The sequence below is a fragment of the Periplaneta americana genome, chromosome 7 (genome assembly GCF_040183065.1).
Source record: "Periplaneta americana isolate PAMFEO1 chromosome 7, P.americana_PAMFEO1_priV1, whole genome shotgun sequence".
Taxonomy (NCBI): domain Eukaryota; kingdom Metazoa; phylum Arthropoda; class Insecta; order Blattodea; family Blattidae; genus Periplaneta; species Periplaneta americana.
In genome coordinates, this window is record NC_091123.1 from 177,108,977 (window position 1) to 177,131,384 (window position 22,408).

Sequence of the window (22,408 nt, forward strand, 5' to 3'; positions counted from 1 at the left end):
CGGTGCTGGACCCCGGACTCATTTCACCGGCATTATCACCTTCATATCATTCAGACGCTAAATAACCTAGATGTTGATACAGCGTCGTAAAATAACCCACGAAAAAAAAAAAAAACAGAATATTGTACGAAATGGAAATATAAAAATCGGAAATTTATCTTTTGAAGAGGTGGAGAAGTTCAAATATCTGGGAGCAACAGTAACAAATATAAATGATAGTCGGGAGGAAATTAAACACAGAATAAATATGGGAAATGCCTCTTATTATTCGGTTGAGAAACTTTTATCATCCAGTCTGCTGTCGAAAAATCTGAAAGTTAGAATTTATAAAACAGTTATATTACTGGTTGTTCTTTATGGTTGTGGAACTTTGACTCTCACTTTGAGAGAGGAACAGAGATTAAGGGTGTTTGAGAATAAGGTGCTTAGGAAAACATTTGGGGATAAGAGGGATGAAGTTACAGGAGAATGGAGAAAGTTACACAACACAGAACTTCACGCATTGTATTCTTCACCTGACATAATTAGGAACATTAAATCCAGACGTTTGAGATGAGCAGGGCATGTAGCACGTATGGGCGAATCCAGAAATGCATATAGAGTGTTAGTTGGGAGACTGGAGGCAAAAAGACCTTTAAGGAGGCCAAGACGTAGATGGGAAGATAATATTACAATGGATTTGAGGGAGGTGGGATATGCTGATAGAGAACGGATTAATCTTGCTCAGGATAGGAACCAATGGCGGGCTTATGTGAGGACGGCAATGAACCTCTGGGTTCCTTAAAAGCCAGTAAGTAAGTAAGTAAGTAAGTACCGGTACTGTTTGTAATGCAGTTCAGATGTTTATTATTATTATTATTATTATTATTATTATTATTATTATCATCATCATCATCATGGTAGGCTGTCATCATTATTATTATTTTATTTTGTTTTAAATTATTATTATCAATAAATGTTTTTGTAAATATAGTTACTCCTGTAACTTTCATAGTAAATCTTTCACTGTCAACAGGCCAATTCCCAAATAGTTTAAAGATGGCAAAAGTGAAACCCTTATATAAAAAAGGACAACAGACGGAAGTTCAAAATTATAGACCAATCTCCTTACTCTCTGTTATTTCTAATATAATAGAAAAGGTTATGCACAAGAAGCTTGTATCATTTTTAACCCAACATAATATAACTGTTGAAAACCAACATGGATTTTGTAAGGGTAAATCAACTAATATGGCAACTATAAACTTTTTAAAAAGAGTATATGAATCTATCGACAAGAAAGAAATAGGAATAGGATTAGTTTTAGACCTCTCAAAAGCATTTGATCTAGTGGATCACACTATTTTGTTGGAAAAATTAAAAACTATTGGAATTAGAGGCTTGGCACACAGTTGGTTCACTTCCTACCTGGAAAACCGTGAACAAAGAACAGAGATCACTTGTAAAGAAAATGGTAAAATAATAAATTATCTAGTTGAAACAGAGCTTCCGGGCTAAGATGCCGTGGTCTACTGGTGCTGACGTTACCAGACGTTTCGTCTACTTCTACGGCAGACATCTTCAGTGGTTAGATATCCTCGGTCGAAGTCTTCTGCTCGGGATACCTGTAGCAACTGATGACAGGTGCGATATATTGTATAATTTCGGATTGTGAAACGTTGGTTGGCTGTTAGATGCGTCTCATTAATTAAAAATATGTCTATGTCAAACTCTTCAAGGAAATCAGTTAGAATATCATAATCTCTTCTTACGCCATCAGCATTCCAATAGGCTAGTTTCAGAGGTTTATTCACTGCCATTTCCAAGATCAAGGATATCTATAAGACCTTCAATTAGTATTCCAATTTTTGTTAAAGTATTATTTTCTGATTTGATTTTTGACATTATACTATTAAACTTCTGGATATAATTCCTAATATTTTTTGTAAAGTTCCAGATGTCTTGTAAGTCTTCTATTGTTGATGAATTGTCCCTTTGTTTGTTAAGCGTGTCCTGATTGTGGTTACTATAGGGAGTTGGATTCCTATTTGGAAGACGCGGGAAATCTTGGTTTCTAAGAGTAAAATTATTAACGCTCTGTTCTCTTTTGTTTTGTATTCCCTGAGTATATTTTAGAAATTTCGGACAGTTCTTGAAATTAGCTGTATGTTGAGCATTGCAATTTGGGCATTTGGGTATTGCTTCAGAGACTGCATCACAATTGTATGTAAAATGTGCATTACCGCATTTCACACATTTTGGTTGGACGAAACAGGTGACAGCTTTGTGTCCAAAACCTTGGCACCTGAAACATTGGATTGGGCCTTGTAAACTTTTATAATCTTCTATGTTTAGTTTCAGATTAAAAAGCCCTGTTAGAGTATGGATGTCAGGGGTTCCTGGAGTTTGATATGTAGTGATAATCCATACTGGTATAGGTAGGGACACTAATTCTCCAGAAATGTCATCAATTATCTTTTTCTTCATTTGTTTGACACTTTGGACCGAAAATTTTTTCAAAACAAGTTCATTTAGAATTGTATCACTTGATGTTTCTACAGGTAGACCTTTCATAACTACTTTATGAACTTTAACTTGTCCATTAGGGAAGGTGTAGAATTCATAACTGTTAGCTTTCAAGTAATTACCTATGTCATTATAATCGTCATTATTAGCAGCAAAGATTTTTAAGCCCTGTAGGCAGTATTGTGCATTGATTTCTTCTCGTAGAAATTGTTTTAGTTGTTTTGCGAAGTCAAAATAATTCACTTTGGTCAATAAAATGATCGGTGGTGGTTTCTTAGGTTTGGGTTGAGAAATTGTGTTTTTTGAAACTGCACATATTGCGGGATTAATATTTGATGGAGTTGTAGATGTGCCGACGCAGGGTGTAGTGTTACTAATGGTATTATAACAGTCTGTGGGCGTGGCAGTAGTTAGTATTTGAAATTTGTTATGAGTTTGGATAGGTTTAGGATTCTTCATTGATGTTGCTATTTGTTTAGCAGCCTTTGTTTTTAATCTTTTCTTAGCTGGTATGTATTCATCTGTTGATTTTCTGATTTTCATTTGTTTCATTGTTGAGTCATTGGAAAGAATAGATGGGTTCAGAACAAAATTATCATTATTAGTATTAGGCTGATTACTAATCTCCATATTTTCTGAATCGCAGTTTATTAATGCTATATCACATAATGTGTTGACATTATCATTTATTTCACAAGTGTCCAAGCTAGTTGATCTAGGATCTTGCATAGCTATCGCACAAACACAAGTTCTATAAAAGAAAGAGTTAAGAAAGAAAGAAAATACTTATGTAAAAACTAAGAAACTATAAACACTAATTCACAGGAAAGAATATGCTTCACTTTAGAACACAGAACAAACAATCACTTTATCTAATTCAGAAATAACAGTCACTTTATCTAGTCTAGACAAAATAAGCATTTGAATCAGACCGCCATTACAGTCGAACTCTGAGTGTCTCTGTTCGATCTGTGGAGCACATAACATAACCTGAAACTGTTTCGGCTGTCCTGTTTTTAACGTTAGGCATTTAGAATTGTTAAATAAGGGAAAATTATGGCCATATTACGGTTTTTGAGTTTGTTCGTATCGTTATGTGGATTAACAGTTCTTTGTAGTTTTGATCCTCCTCCAATACCACCGTCAGCACCACCAACACCAGTTGTAATGTGGCATGGAATGGGTAAGTTGTTGCATATTTTGCTACAGACGAATTTGTCATATTTCGATGACTGAATACGTTTGAGAACTGGTTCCAAGAATTGTAGTTGTACCGGTAACAGTTTGCAGGGTAATCTCGCACTAACCTCTATTTATTATGCTGCAAAATTGTCTAAAGCGGATACTGTGTCACTTTTGATAAATTTCAGGATTTCAGTTAGATTACTATGTGCTTAAATGTAGCTTACGATATTTCACGTTATTTCTCCAGAATAACTACACCAAAGGGTAATTGATGGATGGGGGCAGAAGTGCCTCTTTTGTTATAGTGTAGTTCTTCTGGAGAATTACTCTTATGGTGGCCAAATTGCCTTTTTAATGTTTGCTACCATGTAAAATTAATTCCATATGTAGCCTAATTGCAGCAGTCATAATGAGCAGAATAATTATAATAAAATTGTAATTATTGTTATTATCAGTTAATTTTGTAACATTGCAATGGGAAACACATTCAGTTATGTTTTAATGGAAGGAATATGCGGTTTTTGGTAAAAAAAAAATCTATACTTTGCTGTATCATACATGGGAGAAAAAATTTGGTCTAAATAATTGAAAATAACCTCTGAATTGTAGCAAACCATTTTAGAGACATGATGCTGACAGGTGGACCACGCTGCCTCAGCTCTAAAGAGCCAGGTTCCATCTTCAGACGAGTAGTTTGGTAAACTCCAGGGTCCAGAGTTCCAAGCTCTTCCTAGATCAGCATTAGAAACCTGTACTACCCCCCGAGACTTCACCCCAACCTATTTTTAACTACTGGTAATGCAGTTGATTGATGAAATGAGGGTCAGGTTGAGCATGTTGGTGGAATGATGAAGGAAAACGGGAATACCCTGAGAAAAGCCCTCTGCAATGTTTGCTTTGTCCACTACAAATCGCGGGTTCGGTCCCCGTTTGGGCTGATTATCTGGTTGGGTTTTTTTCCAAGGTTTTCCCCAACCGTAAGGTGAATGCCAGGTAATCTATGGCGAATCCTCGGCCTCATCTCGCCAAATATCATCTCGCTATCACCAATCTCATCGACGCTAAATAACCTCGTAGTTGATACAGCGTCGTTAAATAACCAACTAAAAAAAAATCCACCACAAATTCCATGATCTGGCTGGGTATTGAACCAGGCGACTTGGATGAAAGATCAGTGCCTAGTTCTTGAGTCGCAGATGTGAAGTAGTTCAACACTTAAATTGCAGAACTAATATGGAGGCAGTTGGTAAGATGAGACTGAAATGCTGTACAAGAAAGGATTTAAATGACGTCACAGCATATGATGGTAATAGGAATTGCCAAAATGTGATATAAAATGTTGTTGTTGTTTTCTAATGCCAGGCATTTGACAATAAAGTCATTTGACCTCTTGCACTCCAATATTTTTCAAAGATATTATCATTGTCAGCCACTGAAGCACAGATTTTGAGGTGTTCCGAATCCATTTCTTGGTTTGAGTTGCACAATGGGCAGTTAGGGGACTGATATATTCCAATTCTATGCAGGTGTTTGGCCAAACAATCATGGCCTGTTGCCAATCTAAATGCAGCTACAGACGATTTTCGTGGTAAATCGGGAATTAACTGTGGATTACGATGCAGAGAGTTCCATTTTTTCCCTTGAGATTGTGTTATCAAATTTTGTTTGTTGAAGTCTATGTATGTAGATTTAATAAATCTTTTCACAGAGTAATACGTAAATTTAGTAACAGGTCTGTAAGTAGCAGTGCTGCCCTTCTTTGCTAGTGCATCCGCATTCTCGTTTCCCAGGATTCCACAATGGGATGGTATCCATTGGAATACAATTCTTTTATTGAGTGATATTAATTGAGAATGTGATATAAAATTGAAACTAACGAACTAAACCAAAAATTGGTGGACTCAAAAATCACCTAAACAAAGAAAAAATAACTTGAGACAAACAAAACATAGCTAATCTAACTTGTTTAAAAAAATCAGTGAAGCCAAAAATCATGTAACCATCTAGAAATAGCGTCATAAAACTAAATTTAAAAAATAAGAATGTTATAATAGGCACATCCATCATTATGTACCGTAACTGGAGATGTTGAGTAACAAATGTCATAAATCGTTGTCTGGATTTTAGACTTTACTCAGGATCAATATTGTAGACTTATTATGCTCATTAGGAGTTAATATTGAGGTCTTTGTTAAATAATGAAACTACTGTACATAGATCAAAATTCTCTATCATTAAATTGCCAGAAAATGAATCTAATGATGTCGTAAGTTTAATGATATTTAATTTAAATAAATTGAACTCAAATGCACTCACTTTCTACTGACTTGCTGTTTATATTCTACCGTATTATGATTATCTACTTCACTTTTGTGTGTAAAATTGTAGTGTACTTTACTTCGTAAATTTGTAGTGTTTTTTTGTATTGCAGTTTTACTCCTGGTTAAGTGTTAGAGAAGGCCGTATGGCCTTAACTCTGCCAGGTTGAATAAACCATTATTATTATTATTATTATAAATAAATAAATTTAGCCCGTACACATCCCGTAAGGGTAAGGGCCTCCTGTTGTCACAGGGAATTGCTCATAAGTAGGCTCTTAAGGTGAGCGAGTCCTTGGGAGCTTGGTCCTATTACTGATATTTCTACATTTCACTGTTCCTGACTTCCCTCTTCGATCATTTCTACCATACTCATCCCCCACACTTCCTCATATCACTTCACACGAATTACACTCACTGTCGTTGACTCTCTGTCCTATCTGGTGCTTGTTGATTCATGTTTGGTGCCAGCTACCTCCATACTTCTCTGTCTCGTGCCATTCTCGACCATTGACTTCCCGCTCTGGTTCTGAAGTAGTCCACCCATCTGTTTTTTTGTCGTCCCACGTGCCATCGTCCTTCTCTCGGGTCCCACATTGTGATGTGATTCGTCCATTTCTGGTGATCCATATGTGCTACGTGGCCGCCCCATTTCCATTTTAGGTTTTCTGCCCTTTCTACCACATCGCGCATTTTTGTCCTTCTTCTTATTTCCTCGTTTCTGAGTATGTCTCTTAGTGAGACATTTAGGATCTTCCTTTCCATTCTCCTTTGACAAACCTGTAGCTGTTTTTTCTGTTTTTCTGTCAAGGACCACGTTTGACAGCCATAGAGTAATTTCAGCATGACACATTTGTCTAGGATTTCAGCTTTCGTACTTGCTTTTTGCCGGTTGTCCATGAGTAGGAATTTGAGTGACCAAAATTTGTTCCAATTATTATTATTATTATTATTATTATTATTATTATTATTATTATTATTATTATTATTATTATTATTTTATTATCATTATTATATTATTATTATTTTATTATCATTATTATATTATCATTATTATTATTATTATTATTATTATTATTATTATTATTATTATTATTATTTTATTATTATTATATTATCATTATTATTATTATTATTATTATTATTATTATTATTATTATTATTATTATTATTATTATTAAATAGCTGCTTCTACTAACTGTGGGATATGTGGAGCCTAACCTATATTTGTTTACAGGTGATTATTGCTGCAATCCTCTGAGCCTTGGTGCAATCAAAGATTTAATTGAACATAATGTTCCGGGCATTTATGTGCATTCTTTGAAAATTGGCTCATCAGTATCTGAGGTGTGTAATGCTAGTGATAATGTGAGAAGAATATTTGAGTGTGACTGTTTACAGGGTTGTAATTGAATGTTGAAGTTGTGTTGTAATTAGAATTAGAATTACGGGATTAACCATCTCGTTAAATAAGATTTGCAACAATTTTTATTATGCATATGTCGATATTAAGCTGAATTTGTAATACGATGAAAGAGTAATGGAACGGAGAAAAATTCTCTCCGGCGCTGGGATTTGAACCCGGGTTTTCAGCTCTACGTGCTGATGCTTTATCCACTAAGCCACACCGGATACCCACCCCGGCGTTGGACAGAATCGTCTCAGATTAAGTTCCAACGCTTGGGTTCCCTCTAGTGGCTGCCCTCTGCTCTACGTCATAGATGTTTATGAACGTAGGACTGAAGTCCACACATGTGCTGAGGTGCACTCGTTATGAGTGACTAGTTTGCCGGGATTCGGTGTGGCTTAGTGGATAAAGCATCAGCACGTAGAGCTGAAAACCCGGGTTCAAATCCTGGCCCGGAGAGAATTTTTCTCCGTTCCATTACTCTTTCATCGTATGATGACGCAGAATATCTGCATGGAAATATCATATGTACTTCGGTACATTAAAATAATATATATGATATGCGTAAATCACTTCGTGATTTAAGACGGCGCTTATTCCGTCGGATCCCGGCCAACTAGTCACTCATAACGAGTGCACCTCAGCACATGTGTGGACTTCAGTCCTACGTTCATATACATCTATGACGTAGTGCAGAGGGCGGCCACTAGAGGGAACCCAAGAGTTGGAACTTAATCTGAGACGATTCTGTCCGACTCAGGGGTGGGTATCCGGGTGGCTTAGTGGATAAAGCATCAGCACGTAGAGCTGAAAACCCAGGTTCAAATCCCAGTGCCGGAGAGAATTTTTCTCCGTTCCATTACTCTTTCATCGTATGATGATGGAGAATATCTACATGGAAATATCATATGTACTTCGGTACATTAAAATAATATATATGAATTTGTAATGATGGGCAGCATTGCATCGTATATCCCACTGCATGGAGGCATGTATACAGTCTGTCAGGGTCTGCAATCTAACATTTCTAAGCATTTGTGTGTGTTGTACAGACCCAGAAACAAAATTTGGTTACCCGAATTTTCCGACTTCCAGTTATAACATATTGCGCATGCTCAGTAGGTACTCAGTATGTTATAACTGGAACTCTGAAAATTCAGGTGACCCAAATTTTGTTTCAGGATCTTGCAGTATAATAAAGCCATACCTTTACTTTCAAGAAATGAGGTGCCATGATCCTCTCTACAGTTGATATCACTTGTTGAAGGAATTATGGATTATGTAGTGTCATAAGCACCTCAGTAATGTATTCACAAGAAGACGCTCTCAAGAACTTTTTAAATTAAAACTTCTGAATGAAATTAATAAATCAATCAATCATGTTTATTTGTCAGAATTACAATAGCGTAGTTATAGAGGATGGTAAATAAAAACAAACAGATTGAAATTGCATGTTCATAAGGCTGTCAAAATATTCATTAATATGATAAAAAGGATTATCTAAAAGTCATTTTTTTAAAGCAACTTTAAATACGAGGCGCATCCAGAAAGTAAGTTTCCCGATTTTTTCCCCTTGAAAGTAAACTTAATTAGCCGTGTCAATTGCGCATGCATAACAGATCTATGAAATATCAATCATATGCCAGCCGGACAGGTCCCGCCTGGTGCCAGTAGCGTGGCAGCAGTGATCCAAAATGGAAGCTCTTATTCCTTCTCCCGCCGCCTGCGAGGTTCGGTCGGTGATAAAGTTCTTTAATGCACAAAGCATTGCGCCAATTGAAATTCATCGGCAGCTCTGTCAGGTCTATGGGCCGAACATCTCTCTCTCTCCCTCTCCCTCTCCCCACTCCCCCTCCCCTACTCCTCTTTCCCCTCTCCATCTCCCTGTCCCCTCCCTCCCCCCTTCACCCTCCCCTCCCCTCCACCTCCCTCTCCTCCTCTCTCCCTCTCTCTATTTTCAAGAAATTCCTGTTCTCCGGTGAGCGTTTTGGCAACGTCGAAGAGCTGAAGACGTCTGTCACACGCTGGTTCCATTCACAGGCGGCAGAGTTCTACAACAGAGGGATACAAAAGTTGATCCCACGATACAACAAGTGTCTCAACTCCGATGGTGGCTATGTTGAAAAATAGCTGAAACATTGCTGTACCTGTTGCCAATAAATGTTTTCCTGAAAGTGTGGTTTCTTTTTTTTAAAAAAATAGGGAAACTTACATTCTGGATGCGCCTCATATATATATATATATATATATATATATATATATATATATATATATAATCTTTTCAAATACTGTTTGTAAATAAAATTAATTTTTATGATTGACTTAGTAGTTAGCAATATTTTTCTTATTTGTTAACCTTCTTCTCTATACTTCCAGGATATAGAAAGTGGTTTCTTTCTGAATGTAAATACTCAAGTTGACCTTGTTTGCAAGCAACTGGCCAGTGATCCAGAACTTACAGAAGGATATAATGCAATTGGATTCTCCCAAGGTGGACAGTTTCTGTACGTTGATATACAATGACTCTTATATTTTAATTGCTTGTTCATATCTGTGCAGGCAACCTATTTTACTTGATATTAAGGGAAGTAATATTTTACATAATGAACCTGTTGCTAGATTTTTAATAAATTTACGTGTTCAGTTTACATTTTCTTTAATTTTACTTCTGCTTTCACTTGTAATAAAACTAATATCTGGGTGATTTTGCGTAGAATAGGTCTTTTGCCATAGACCAGCGTTTCTCAAACTTCTTCTGAAGTGGGGACCACTTTTTTAAGTCAGAACAGTTCTGCGGACCACCTTACTCTTGTTCCCTTCGAAAGCAAATTTATCATTTTTGCAGAATATTTTAATACCAGTGTACTTATATTTTAAAATAGAATTAATTATAATACTTTTCTAGGAGAGATCTTAAATCTAAGCCTAATCTAATTTCCAGACCATGGACGAACACAGGAACATTCCCCTTTAAGGAAAAATTCCTGTGTTCTAACCGGAAATCGAACCCGGGACCTCATGAACTGTAGTCAGAAGCTCTGACCAGTAGCCCATGAGGCTGGTCTGTTTAATTTCATCTGACATTTTTTTTATTTTTCTTTTTGGTTGTTGGATATTGCTTCCTTTTTGTGTCTGCAACTAGACTGGTGATTATCACATTATGATTTGTGCTTGTGAAGAAGTTGTGTACTTTTTTATTCAGTGTAATATATTTCGTTGGTTTTATAAAAAATTTATATTTTAACATTTCTTCTTCATTTCAGACGTGCTGTCGCTCAACGCTGCCCATCACCCCCTATGATAAATCTCATTTCTATTGGTGGACAGCACCAAGGGGTCTATGGATTGCCACATTGTGGGTATCCAAGTAAATGGTGCGATTACATTCGCGAGCTTCTCAATATTGGAGCCTACTGGAGGTATTTTTTTGTGGAATTTGTATTTTCTAAATGTGAAATGAGTTATAGTTTTTTTACAATATGGAACATATTTCTTTTTGTATGTTAAAAACACAGTATTTTCTCACTATTAATTGAGGTCTAGTAATTTTTAATAAATTCTGATAGATATCTAGTGACTTAATGTTGATGTCTCTACTTTCCCTGTATGATAAAGAAGGCAGTGCTGAAGCAGGAATCCACTGTAGTCTCTTCAATTTTTGTGTGTCGGCAGGATGTAACATAACTCATTTTGATGCAGAAATCCTGGTAATAGATTTGGCTTTATCACAACTATTAGACAGGAAAAACTTGTTCCAGAAAGCTGTAATCCATAGTGATTCTTCTTCTGCTATTCAACCTATAGCATAATGCAAAATACTAGTTAGCCATAAAATACTAGACATCCAAAAAACTGTTAATATTCTATGTTACAAAAAACATTATTATACAATGGATACCTGCACACTGCAGCCTACAAGGGAATGAACTGACAGATACTTTAGCTAAAAAGGGTACCAAAATTTTACAAAAGAAAAATACAACATTGCCGTATCATTTTGCAAAATTAATAATAAATAGAAATAGAAATAGATAAGCATTTCTTCCCCACGCCACTGAAACAAACATTAGTTCAAACAATCGTAATGCCACACTTTATCTATTGTGACTTGTTGTCCATTGACTTCAACACCAAACTCTTGGACAAATTACGTGTTCATAATAGGGATATCTTATGCGAAGTTTTACCGCTAGATGGCAAGAGCGTTCCATGCGGCGCAACATGTAGGGGTATGTTATGTCATATGCTACAGATGTTTACGTTTTCCTGCTTGTTGATTTTCTGTGCGTGTCAAAATTATATTTACAATTATTTTGTATAACCTAGTATATTGTATTGTATTGTATTGTATTAATTAACATTCCATGGTATTCATACATGCTTACAGCTAGAATATGGAACAAGTCAAAATACTTAATACTATTACAAAATCTTAATTTATAGTCAAAGTCTAGATGAAATATATATAGACGAGATTTACAATATAGTCTACTAGTACAACACAAAGTTTTAGTATCAAATTTCATGAAGTGTTATTGAATGTTATGAATTCACCTACAGAATAGAAGGTAGGTACTTCTTTAATTTGGCCCTAAATAATTTTATGTTTTGAGTTTCATTTTTTATATCGATAGGGAGGCTATTAAAAATGTTTACTGCCATATAACGCACTCCTTTTTGATAGCACGATAGACTTGCCGATGGAGTATGAAAGTCATTTTTTGACGTGTATTTATGCTATGAACTGTTGAATTAGTTACAAAGTTTTAACGATTACATACGAGGAAGATTATTAATGAAAAGATATACTGACAAGCCATGGGCATTATTTGTAGTTTTTTGAAAATATCCCTACACGATTCCCTAGATTTGGCACCTACTATTATTCTAATTACTCTTTTTTGTGTTAGAAATATATTGTTACTATCTGTGGAATTTCCTCAGAATATTATTCCAAAACTCATTACCGAGTGGAAGTATGTAATTTAATATAATTCAATATTTTCTTACCTCATAATTTAATTTAATTTACAATAAATAATAACGTAAACCTGTATAATATTGAGCGATTCCCCTTAAGAGATGGGTGGGGAAATCTGCAGTATGCAGAACATAAATACGAGTAAATTGAATGTTCATGAACCTAAACGAGAACTTTGAGAACGAGGTGCACAAATGAAAAAATATGAACTATGTCGAAGGTGAATATTGCCCTCTTTAACCATTAGTATTTAAGAACCGTACGCTAAAAACAGGATATGCAGCCACCAATGTGTTTCTTTTTATAGGGAAGGGACTATCGAGATTGAATTCCCTGTATTTTTTCTGTAGTTGCAGAAAGATCAAATGCAATTTTTAATAGGATGATATAATATGATCGCAGTAGTATCACGATTAGTCGTGCGTTTTGTAGGTTAAGGACATGCAGTTTTGAATACTATGTAGGATGATTTTGAAAATTTGAAGTTAAAACATGGTTTTAATAATTAGGGTACAGTGCATTAAAAACATTATTCACGAAATGGATTTCACTATGGATCATCTTGGATAATAGACTAAACATCCCAGCATCCAACCATATGAGCCACGCCGTTACACAGTCTAATGCTTCCCTATTAAGCACCTAACGGAAGTATGTCACAAACAATAGCCAATATTTTCGAAACGAGGGGTCATTGGCCACCCATACCAGGTATGACTTTAAACAGTACTTGTACTTTCATCTCACACAATCTTATTCCATTCGGTGATATACAGAGCGTATCCTCTCCTTGTAAGTCTTTTAACATAAACTAAGTCTTGTTTACTTCAGAATAATTTAACAATAATATATTAGACCTGTTTTTTCTTATTTCGAAACAGAGCTGTCTTTCCCATTTGTAAAGCACCTTTTGTATTACGCTGTATAAATTAGTGTATCTTTATGGATATTAATCTTCAGACATTAATGTAAAGATCTGCTATGTATTCTTTTTACAGCTGGGTTCAGGAAGCCCTAGTTCAAGCAGAATATTGGCACGACCCTTTGAATGAAGAAGAATATCGCAAATACAGCATTTTCCTTGCAGATATCAACAATGAAAATATGAAAAATATTACCTATATTAAAAATCTATCGAAATTAAAGAACTTCGTAATGGTTAAATTCAACAACGATACCATTGTTGCGCCGAAAGAAACTGAATGGTTTGGTTTTTACAAGCCAGGGCAGAGTTCAGAGGTAATGACGCTTCAAGAAAGTGACCTTTATACTAAGGTAAGTTACATAATTACGCTTGTACAGAACATGTAAGATATACTGTGTGATGATGAATGTGGGCTGGATCCATGGCACAGCATTGTGCTCTTGGTACGTGCACTATTCTCTTGCACACTCTGAGAACACTGGTGTAGCTCAGACAGTAGCGTGCTTGTCTGCTGATCCAGGCTTGCACAGCCTGATTACCTGGTTGGGTTTTTTCCGTGGTTTTCCCCAACCGTAAGGCGAAGTCGAACTTCCTCATGGTGTATCGTTGATTCTGGAGTCCCACAGGGATCTGTTTTATCACTATTTACGTAAAAGACATCCCTTCGACTCTACAGCACTGTAAGCATCACTTCTACGCAGACGATTTACAAATCTATATCCATACAACCCCTGACTCACTCAATGACGCAATACACAATCTTAACGAGGACCTTGAATCTATATCTGCATGGGCCAGAAAGTTTGGTTTGACTCTCAATGCAAGAAAATCACAAGCAATCCTAGTGGGACACCAACGTCTATTATGCAATATTACTCCTGCTCTTCCAGTCAAGTTAAACGACACAATAATCCCTTTTGCGTCCTGTGTTAAAAACCTTGGAGTTTACTTTGATACGCATTTAAACTGGAATAACCAAGTAACCCATACTACATTCCTTAAACAGCATTCGAAAATTCCTTCCACTATCACTCAAGAAAATACTAGTGGAAACACTAGTAATGCCCCACTTCGATTACTGTGATTTTCTACTGAGTGACCTCAATGTCAGCCAGTCGCAAAAATTACAACGTGTTCATAATTCTTGTGTTCACTTCGTCTGCGATGTCCGTCACGCCGACCACATTACCCCATCCTTCCAAACTCTAAACTGGCTACGGCTTAACGAATGTAGAAATTTTCATTCTCTTGTTCTCCTTTTCCAAGTCCTTTACACTTCTACACCTACCTACCTTGCCTCCCGTTTCAGTTACCTGTCATCATATCATAATCTCTTCACACGCACGCAAAATAGCCGCATACTAGCCATACCAACACATAAGACATCATCGTATTCATCATCATACACAGTCTCGCTCTCGCGCTTGTGGAATACCCTACCCAGTGACATCAGAGACTGTCGGAATTTAGTAGCGTTCAAAAGCAAGCTTATTAAGTATTTTCTTACTGCGTAGAGTAGGTTTAATTTTTACTTAATCAATAAAAGAAATGCTTTTCTCTTCTTAACTTTTACAATAAACTGTCTAGCTTTTATTAATCACTTAATCTTTTAGTACTTTGATTTTTATTGTATTTGTAAATTTAATATTAATTGTAATTATAATTGTAATTGTATTCTTAACATTGTAGTTGTAATCCCCTGGTAGAGGGGAAGAGAAGGCCTGATGGCATTATCTCTACCAGATTAAATAAATAATATCGGGTAATTATGGTGAATCTCGCTATCACCAATTCCATCAATGCTAAATAACCCAGAAGTTGATACATCATCATCATCCTTGCATGTATTGGGCCTAGTGGCCCGTTACGGTCTCTTGCCAACGCTTGAACGGTCTGCCCAAGGATCTCTTGCCCACAGGATGGTAATTTAAAATTTGGCGTGGAATTCTACAACGAGGCATTCTGATGACATGTGATCTCCAGTTTTGTCTGTATTTCTGTAGGTATTCCCTAATTGGTTCAATCTGCAGTTTTTTCATAATGTCAAAATTTCTAATGTGATCCATTCTCGTGTATCCCGCTGTATGATGCATAAATCTCATTTCTGCCGCCGTTAATCTTTGTGAATCAATATTACGAATCGTCCAAGCTTCACTACCAAAACAGAGTATAGGTCTGGCCAATGTTTTATAAATTCTGGTGCGTGTGTGTTTTTGTACTAAGGTTGGTTTGAATATCTGATTAATTATCCCCATTGCTCTGTTGAATTTAATAATTTTCCCATTCAAATCCTTTTCTTCTTCATATGAAATTTGGTAACCGAGAAAACTAAAATTTTTTCTTTGTTCGATGATCTTATTATTGATGCAAATTTTGCTACGGACTGGTTCCTTTCCTAAAAAGCCATCACTTTAGATTTGTCAGTTGAAATTTCCATATTGAAACTTTCTGCCATTTGATTAAAGTTTAAACCAAACGTTGTAAATTATCTTCTGAAGTTGCCATAAATACAATATCATCAGCAAATAATAACGTATGTATTTGGGACAAACGACTTATCGGTATACTTCCATGTGGTTTCAATCTCCATTCCTTAATAATGTGATTCATGTATATTATAAATAATAGAGGAGATAAACTACAACCCTGTCTCACTCCTTGGTTTATTCGTTTCCATTCTGAATATTTGTTTTCAATCCTAACCTGTATATAATTATTATAAATATTGTAAATAGCTGTTATTAATTGATTTGGAATACCATCATGTGCTGAAGTTGATACAGTATCATTAAATAACTAAGTTAAAAAAAAAAACATTCTGATCTGGCACTGGGACACTGGGAAATGATTGTGTGCAACAGGTAATCTTTTTTGACCTGTGCCACTCATCTTCTCTTTTAATAGTAATCTTTTTTGCCTAGCCTGCACCAGCAAGCTGTGCAAGATAATTTTGTATTGTATTGTATTGTATTGTATTTATTAACATTCCGTGGTATTCATACATTGCTTACAGCTAGAATATGGAACAAGTCAAAAAACTTAATACTATTATAAAGTCTTAATTTATAGTCACAGTCTAGATGAAATATATACAGACGAGATTTACAATATAGTCTACTAGTACAACACAAAGTTTTAGTATCAATTTCATGAAGCATTATTGAATGTAATGAATTCACCTACAAAATAGAAGGCGTGAGAAATTAGGTACTTCTTCAATTTGACTCTAAATAATTTTATGTTTAGAGTCTCATTTTTTAAATCGATAGGGAAGCTGTTAAAAATTTTTACTGCCATATAACGCACTCCTTTTTGATAGCACAATAGACTTGCCGATGGAGTATGAAAGTCATTTGTTTGACGTGTATTTATGCTATGAACTGTTGAATTAGTTACAAAGTTTTCACGATTACATACGAGGAAGATTATTAATGAAAAGATATACTGACAAGCCATGGGCATTATTTGTAGTTTTTTGAAAATAGTCCTACACGATTCCCTAGATTTGGCACCTACTATTATTCTAATTACTCTTTTTTGTAATAGAAAAATACTGTTACTATCTGTGGAATTTCCCCAGAATATTATTCCAAAACTCATTACCGAGTGGAAGTATGCAAAGTATATTGTTTTTAAGGTATTGATATTTACTATCTTTTGCATAGATCTAATAGTAAAACAAGCTGAATTTAGTTTGGGTGTAATTTCTTTAATATGATTTTTACAATTTAACACATTATCGATTTTTAAGCCAAGAAATTTGGTTCATTGAATACTGCGTGTTTGTTTCTCTTTTATACAATTTATGAAAAGTGAATGATTTTTTCTGTTAAAAAAATTGTAAATAATTCCTATGAACTGACAATATCTGCTCGAGAAGTATGTAAGTGATTTCAGCAACACTTTCCTGGTGTTGATCTTCCAAGTCGTTCAGTTGTTCATTATTTGATATGATTTATTGTCACCCAATTGTTCGATCCTGCTATGTATTGTCCAAGCGGGAATTGAATCTTTGCCTGAGTACAACTCTGGATCAGCTGGAAAATGTGCCACCGCCTGTTCATTCATTCATTCATTCATTTATTTTATTCCATAGATCTTACATGAGCAATGAAGCTTTAAGATGTGGAACATGTCAACATTTTACAATATTACAATTACAATTTTTACAAATGTTTATAGTTTTACAATTTAGTAATTTTCTACAATTTTTTACAATTTTGTACAATTTTTTTACATTTTTTTACATTTTGGCGAGATGTAGTGAGATGAGATGAGGTCCGAGGATTCGCCAAAATATTACCCGGCATTTGCCTTTTCGGTGGGGGAAACCTCGGAAAAACCCAACCAGGTAATCAAATCAAAGGGGTTGATGCCAAGGACTCGCCATAGACCATCCGGCTTCAGTCCCACGGCTGGGGAAAACCTCCGAAGAAACCAAAGTCCAAAGGGGGATCCAACCCAAGCCCGAACGCAGCTCCGGATCAGCAGCCCAGCGAGTCTGCCGACTGAGCTACATCGATGGCTCTACTAAAAGTATACAATACATAGCCAATCAGATTATTAAATTTACAAACGCAAACGATCATTCATCAGTTGAGCTATATTATAATACAAAACAATTTAATTAAATTTAAGGCATAAACAATTCAACCAGTTGTGATATACAGAAATTGATAATGCATATCATGCAAACTACTTCAAATTACAAACACAAACAATTTATCAGTAGAGCTATATAGATTACTATTCAATTTAAAGCATATACAATTCATCGGCCAAAACTATACAAATATATACAATACAAAGTAGCATACTTTCATTAAGCTATACAAATTTGTGCAATTAATATCAAGCAGATTAATTCAATTTATAATCATAAACAATTCATCAGTTGAGCTATACATATTACCATTCAATTTACAGTAGGTCTATATACAATTCATCAGTAGAGCTACACAGACTAGTAATAATTTTAAGAACATATACAATTCATCAGCCAAACTATACAAACATATACAATCAAATTAGTTCAATTTACAAACTTATTTTCGTTAAGCTATACAATTCATGCCAGTGGCTAAAATAAATCTTTCATCATGATTTCTGACATCATTTTCAGAAAAAGTCATAATTTTGGTATATGCTAAAGCAGCTTTGTTTCTGGCTTACCACTCAAAAGATGAAAATTAATCGAAAGCCTAGTTTTAGTAATTACATTGAAACCTGTTCAAGACGGAAGTGACATGGTCCTAATTTCTTTTCCGTTGTGGACAGGTTTCTGTATTATTCAGGTGTGACATTAAAATGGAATATTTTGTCATTCATATACATGAAAAACAGAATGGCATACAGCAAACTGCAAGAAGTACAAAATATTCCATTTAACACCTATCACATTAAATCAGCTTTGTGTCGCTTAATACGTTGGTGAATCATCTTGATTAAAATCTCATTTTCTGTATAAATATTATCGTAACTCACTCATTAGTCATTAAACATTACTGAAGTTTACTAATCTCATTCTATTTAATATCTAACACTATACTCTAATACTGTACTGCATATCACTGCACATTATTAATTAATTAGACTAGGAGCCATCTATTAGAAGCCTTGAATTCTGGTTTATGTAATTTCTTTCCCAGTTCAATAGCTTGCTTTGCAGAATAGATCCAGAAATTGGCTTGTTCTTTGAAAGGTCATGAAGAACCCACTCCCACAACAGTTCATTTATTTCCTCATAAACAGTTGCTTTCTGGTTCCTTTTGTGTCACCAATATTGGCCGCACGCCACTCACTCATTATGATCTTTATTTTTTTAAGTGTCACATCTGAGTTTTCCACAACTGAACTTCAACATTCATTCACACAGACTTTGTTTCTAATTTTCCTTTATCTCGATAACTTTTACTTCATCACTTAATGTTAATGCCACATTTTATGCAACTTTTTTTTTTACCTGGAAATCACTACACTTGCGCTCTGTTTAGCTACGACAGTATACGGGTGTGAAGCATTGAAAATATTTGAAGCGACTCGTCTGCCTAGTCAACAGGGTAATAAAATTCATGACCGACAGAGCAAAACACCCTCGTACCCTCTAGAATTTTGCAAAGAAAACTTGTTTTTATCTTAGTGACCTACATATTTCGTATATTCCATGAAATTTCACGCTGTTACAAAATATAGTGTGTCCAAAATATTGTTTCCATTTTGAGCAATAGCAGACAGTTTCCAATCCCCGTTGGACAGTTACCGTTTTATTCAGGAAAAATTACACATAATACATACAAATTTCGCCGGGACCAATAAATTGTTCCGAAATAGACAGGATTCCGGATTATTCAGGTTCTGATTTGAACAGGTTTCACTGTAAATGAAAACAGTAAATTGTATTACTGTTAGTGAGTATTGTAGTAAGTATTTAACTTTATTTTAATTTAGTTAATTCACTGGATAATTAATAGTTTTCATATGTGCAGGATCGTCTTGGACTGCAAGTGATGGATGAAGCAGGTAAACTGAAGTTCCTGGCTGTAGATGGAAACCATCTTCACTTCACCGAGGACTGGTTTATTAGGAATATTATAAATGAATATCTTGTGAATTAATGTTATACCATTTAAAATAATGGTGTGATATAATCATAAAGGTTTTTGTTTATGTATAGATTATAAAAGTAGCTTTAATATTGTCAAATGCTCTCTTATGAGTTTTCATTCCTTGTATCTCGGAGAAGTTTGTACAAGTATTTCAGACTTGTACAATGTCTGATATACATTTATACGGGTTTAATGTTGGGTTTCTACGAAGCGAACTGATTGCTGACTGTGTTTTAACTTCGAACAAAATAGATGTTATACATTATGTTTCGAGGTTTTAATATTCAATACAGATAATTGTAATGAATATTAATTTAAAGTAATTTGGAGAATTGATTGTTCTTACATATTGACGTTTATGTGTTTACTTACTACTTCCTTAAATTGTGGCTGTTCTCATTGTACACTTTGTTCAATGTTAAGACGAAATTAATATTCTCTTGTGGTAATATAATAGCTCTCTCAAATACAGCTTTCAGTTTGCTTATTATAAGACTTTTGTATATTTTATTAAGTATGTAAAATGCTGTTAAAATTAATTTTTGGGAAATATCTGCCCCCATGCCTAGACAGAAGCCAAAGATTCCTTCTGTTGAATTGTCAGAAACATTTTCAAGAGATGAGGTATGTAATAGAGAACATATGACTGCACAATTTTGTCAGAGCCTTTGTAGGAGTTTAATTTATATGGGTAAAATACTTAATTGGTTACATTATCACACAAAGACAAAAAAAAAAATATTTTCTTAATATTACGAGTTCCAGAATCTCATGAACCATATGACTACTATAGAGCATTCACCTACGGGTGGGGCCAGGAAAGCGGCCTGCCTGTGGTGTCGCTTGCGGGAATCGTCTATCCGTAAGCTTCCGCTTTCTATACTATACTCTGTAGGGTTTTAATTTTAAAAGTTTAGCAGCAGTAAAGACTGATGTTTTTCAAACACTAACTTCCTGTGAAACACGACTTAAAGATTTATTAGGAGAGCGTGTAAATGATGCACTGATTTCATCAATTTTTTCTCCTGTCAATACTCTTCGTTTTCGCTTAGAAATTGTAGCATTTATCGACCCTGTTGTCCTTAATTTGTTAACAAGATGTCTAACAGTTTCTCTACCCTGAATTGGAGCACTTCAAATTGCCTACGCACCTCTCTACATGACTCTGTTTTCACATATGCATCATACATAAAAACTCTCTGTTCAAGTGTGAATTTTGCGTTTTGCATTGTTAACAAATTTTACACACACGCTGAATATTTAAGCAACTGTGTCAAGAAACTGCACTGTACGTGTTAAATACTGCAACATCTGGCTCACAACTGATAACTTGTAGACCTTGATGTCCTTGATTGTCGAGCGTGTCTCAACAACTGTTCGCACAAAGCGGCGTATCAGTACATGCTGCTTTCCTGGCCTCACCCGTAAGCAAACGCTCTGTATATGCAGTAAAAGTTAAATTTCTTCCGTATAACTTACCTCCAAAATTATATTATGTACTAGCCGTACCCGTGCGCTCCGCTGCACCCGTAAGAAATAAATATAAAGTAATTACATAATTAAAATAGGACGTTTGATCCAGGGAACATTCGTGTTTGATATAAGGATAAATCGTTTATTATGTTACTTAATTTAAATTGTATTTGCATAATTAAAATGCGATCATTTTGATCCAGAGACACTCATTTGGTCATAAAAATTATTTTAGGAAATACAGGAAACGAATGTACAGAATAGACTATCAAGTTTTCTGTGCATAAGAAGCTATTTTAATCTTACCTGTCCTCGATTCACTCAGAAGTTACTGTAATAACATTATAGCATTATGTCCATCTAGAGAAACTACACTTTCCAATGGTGAATTAATAATTAATTATAGAAATCGGTTAATTTAGCTTAAGATATTACTTCATACAAACACAGAAACATTATCTCTAGGCTATCTTTCATAGCTTTCGATTGTTGCTGTCCAAGGCCCCTTATAGACGAAGTCATTTGTTTTTTATTCATTACACGGCCTTGGCAGTTATTTTAATTTTAAAACTCATTTATGTCATTAAATATCAGTCCTATCAAAATTTTTCAAGGAATAAAACTTATCGGAAATAATTTTTAAAGAAATTTTTGTTATGTAACATTTTTCACAAAAATCAATAATAAGCGAGATATTTCGATTTATTTAATTCAGGCCCCCTTATAACCCCCCTTTTAAATAATGTATTTTGAATGCCATATAGCCTAAAATCTAAGTTGCAACGAACTTAATTTATATTCCAATTTTCATCGAAATCGGTACAGCCATTATCGCGTAAAAAGGTAACAAACATACAGACAGACAGACATACAAACAAAAATTTCAAAAAACTGATTTTCGGTTTCAGGGTGGTTAATTGTATATGTTAGGACCAATTATTTTTGGAAAATCGAAAATTACCAGAAAAATTTCGGCTACAGATTTATTATTAGTATAGATCAGTCTTT

At 34.9% G+C, this 22,408-nt stretch overlaps 1 protein-coding gene across 1 annotated transcript; it reads left to right on the plus strand.

Annotated features, from left to right (window-relative positions):
* The first annotated feature begins 3,464 nt into the window (after positions 1-3,464).
* Ppt1 (Palmitoyl-protein thioesterase 1) lies at positions 3,465-21,810 on the plus strand. Its single transcript, XM_069831969.1, has 6 exons — positions 3,465-3,688; positions 7,246-7,355; positions 9,793-9,920; positions 10,680-10,835; positions 13,396-13,672; positions 19,808-21,810. The coding sequence occupies exons 1-6, from the start codon at positions 3,562-3,564 to the stop codon at positions 19,934-19,936; spliced, it is 927 nt and encodes a 308-aa protein (XP_069688070.1). The 5' UTR covers positions 3,465-3,561; the 3' UTR covers positions 19,937-21,810.
* The last annotated feature ends 598 nt before the right edge of the window (positions 21,811-22,408 follow it).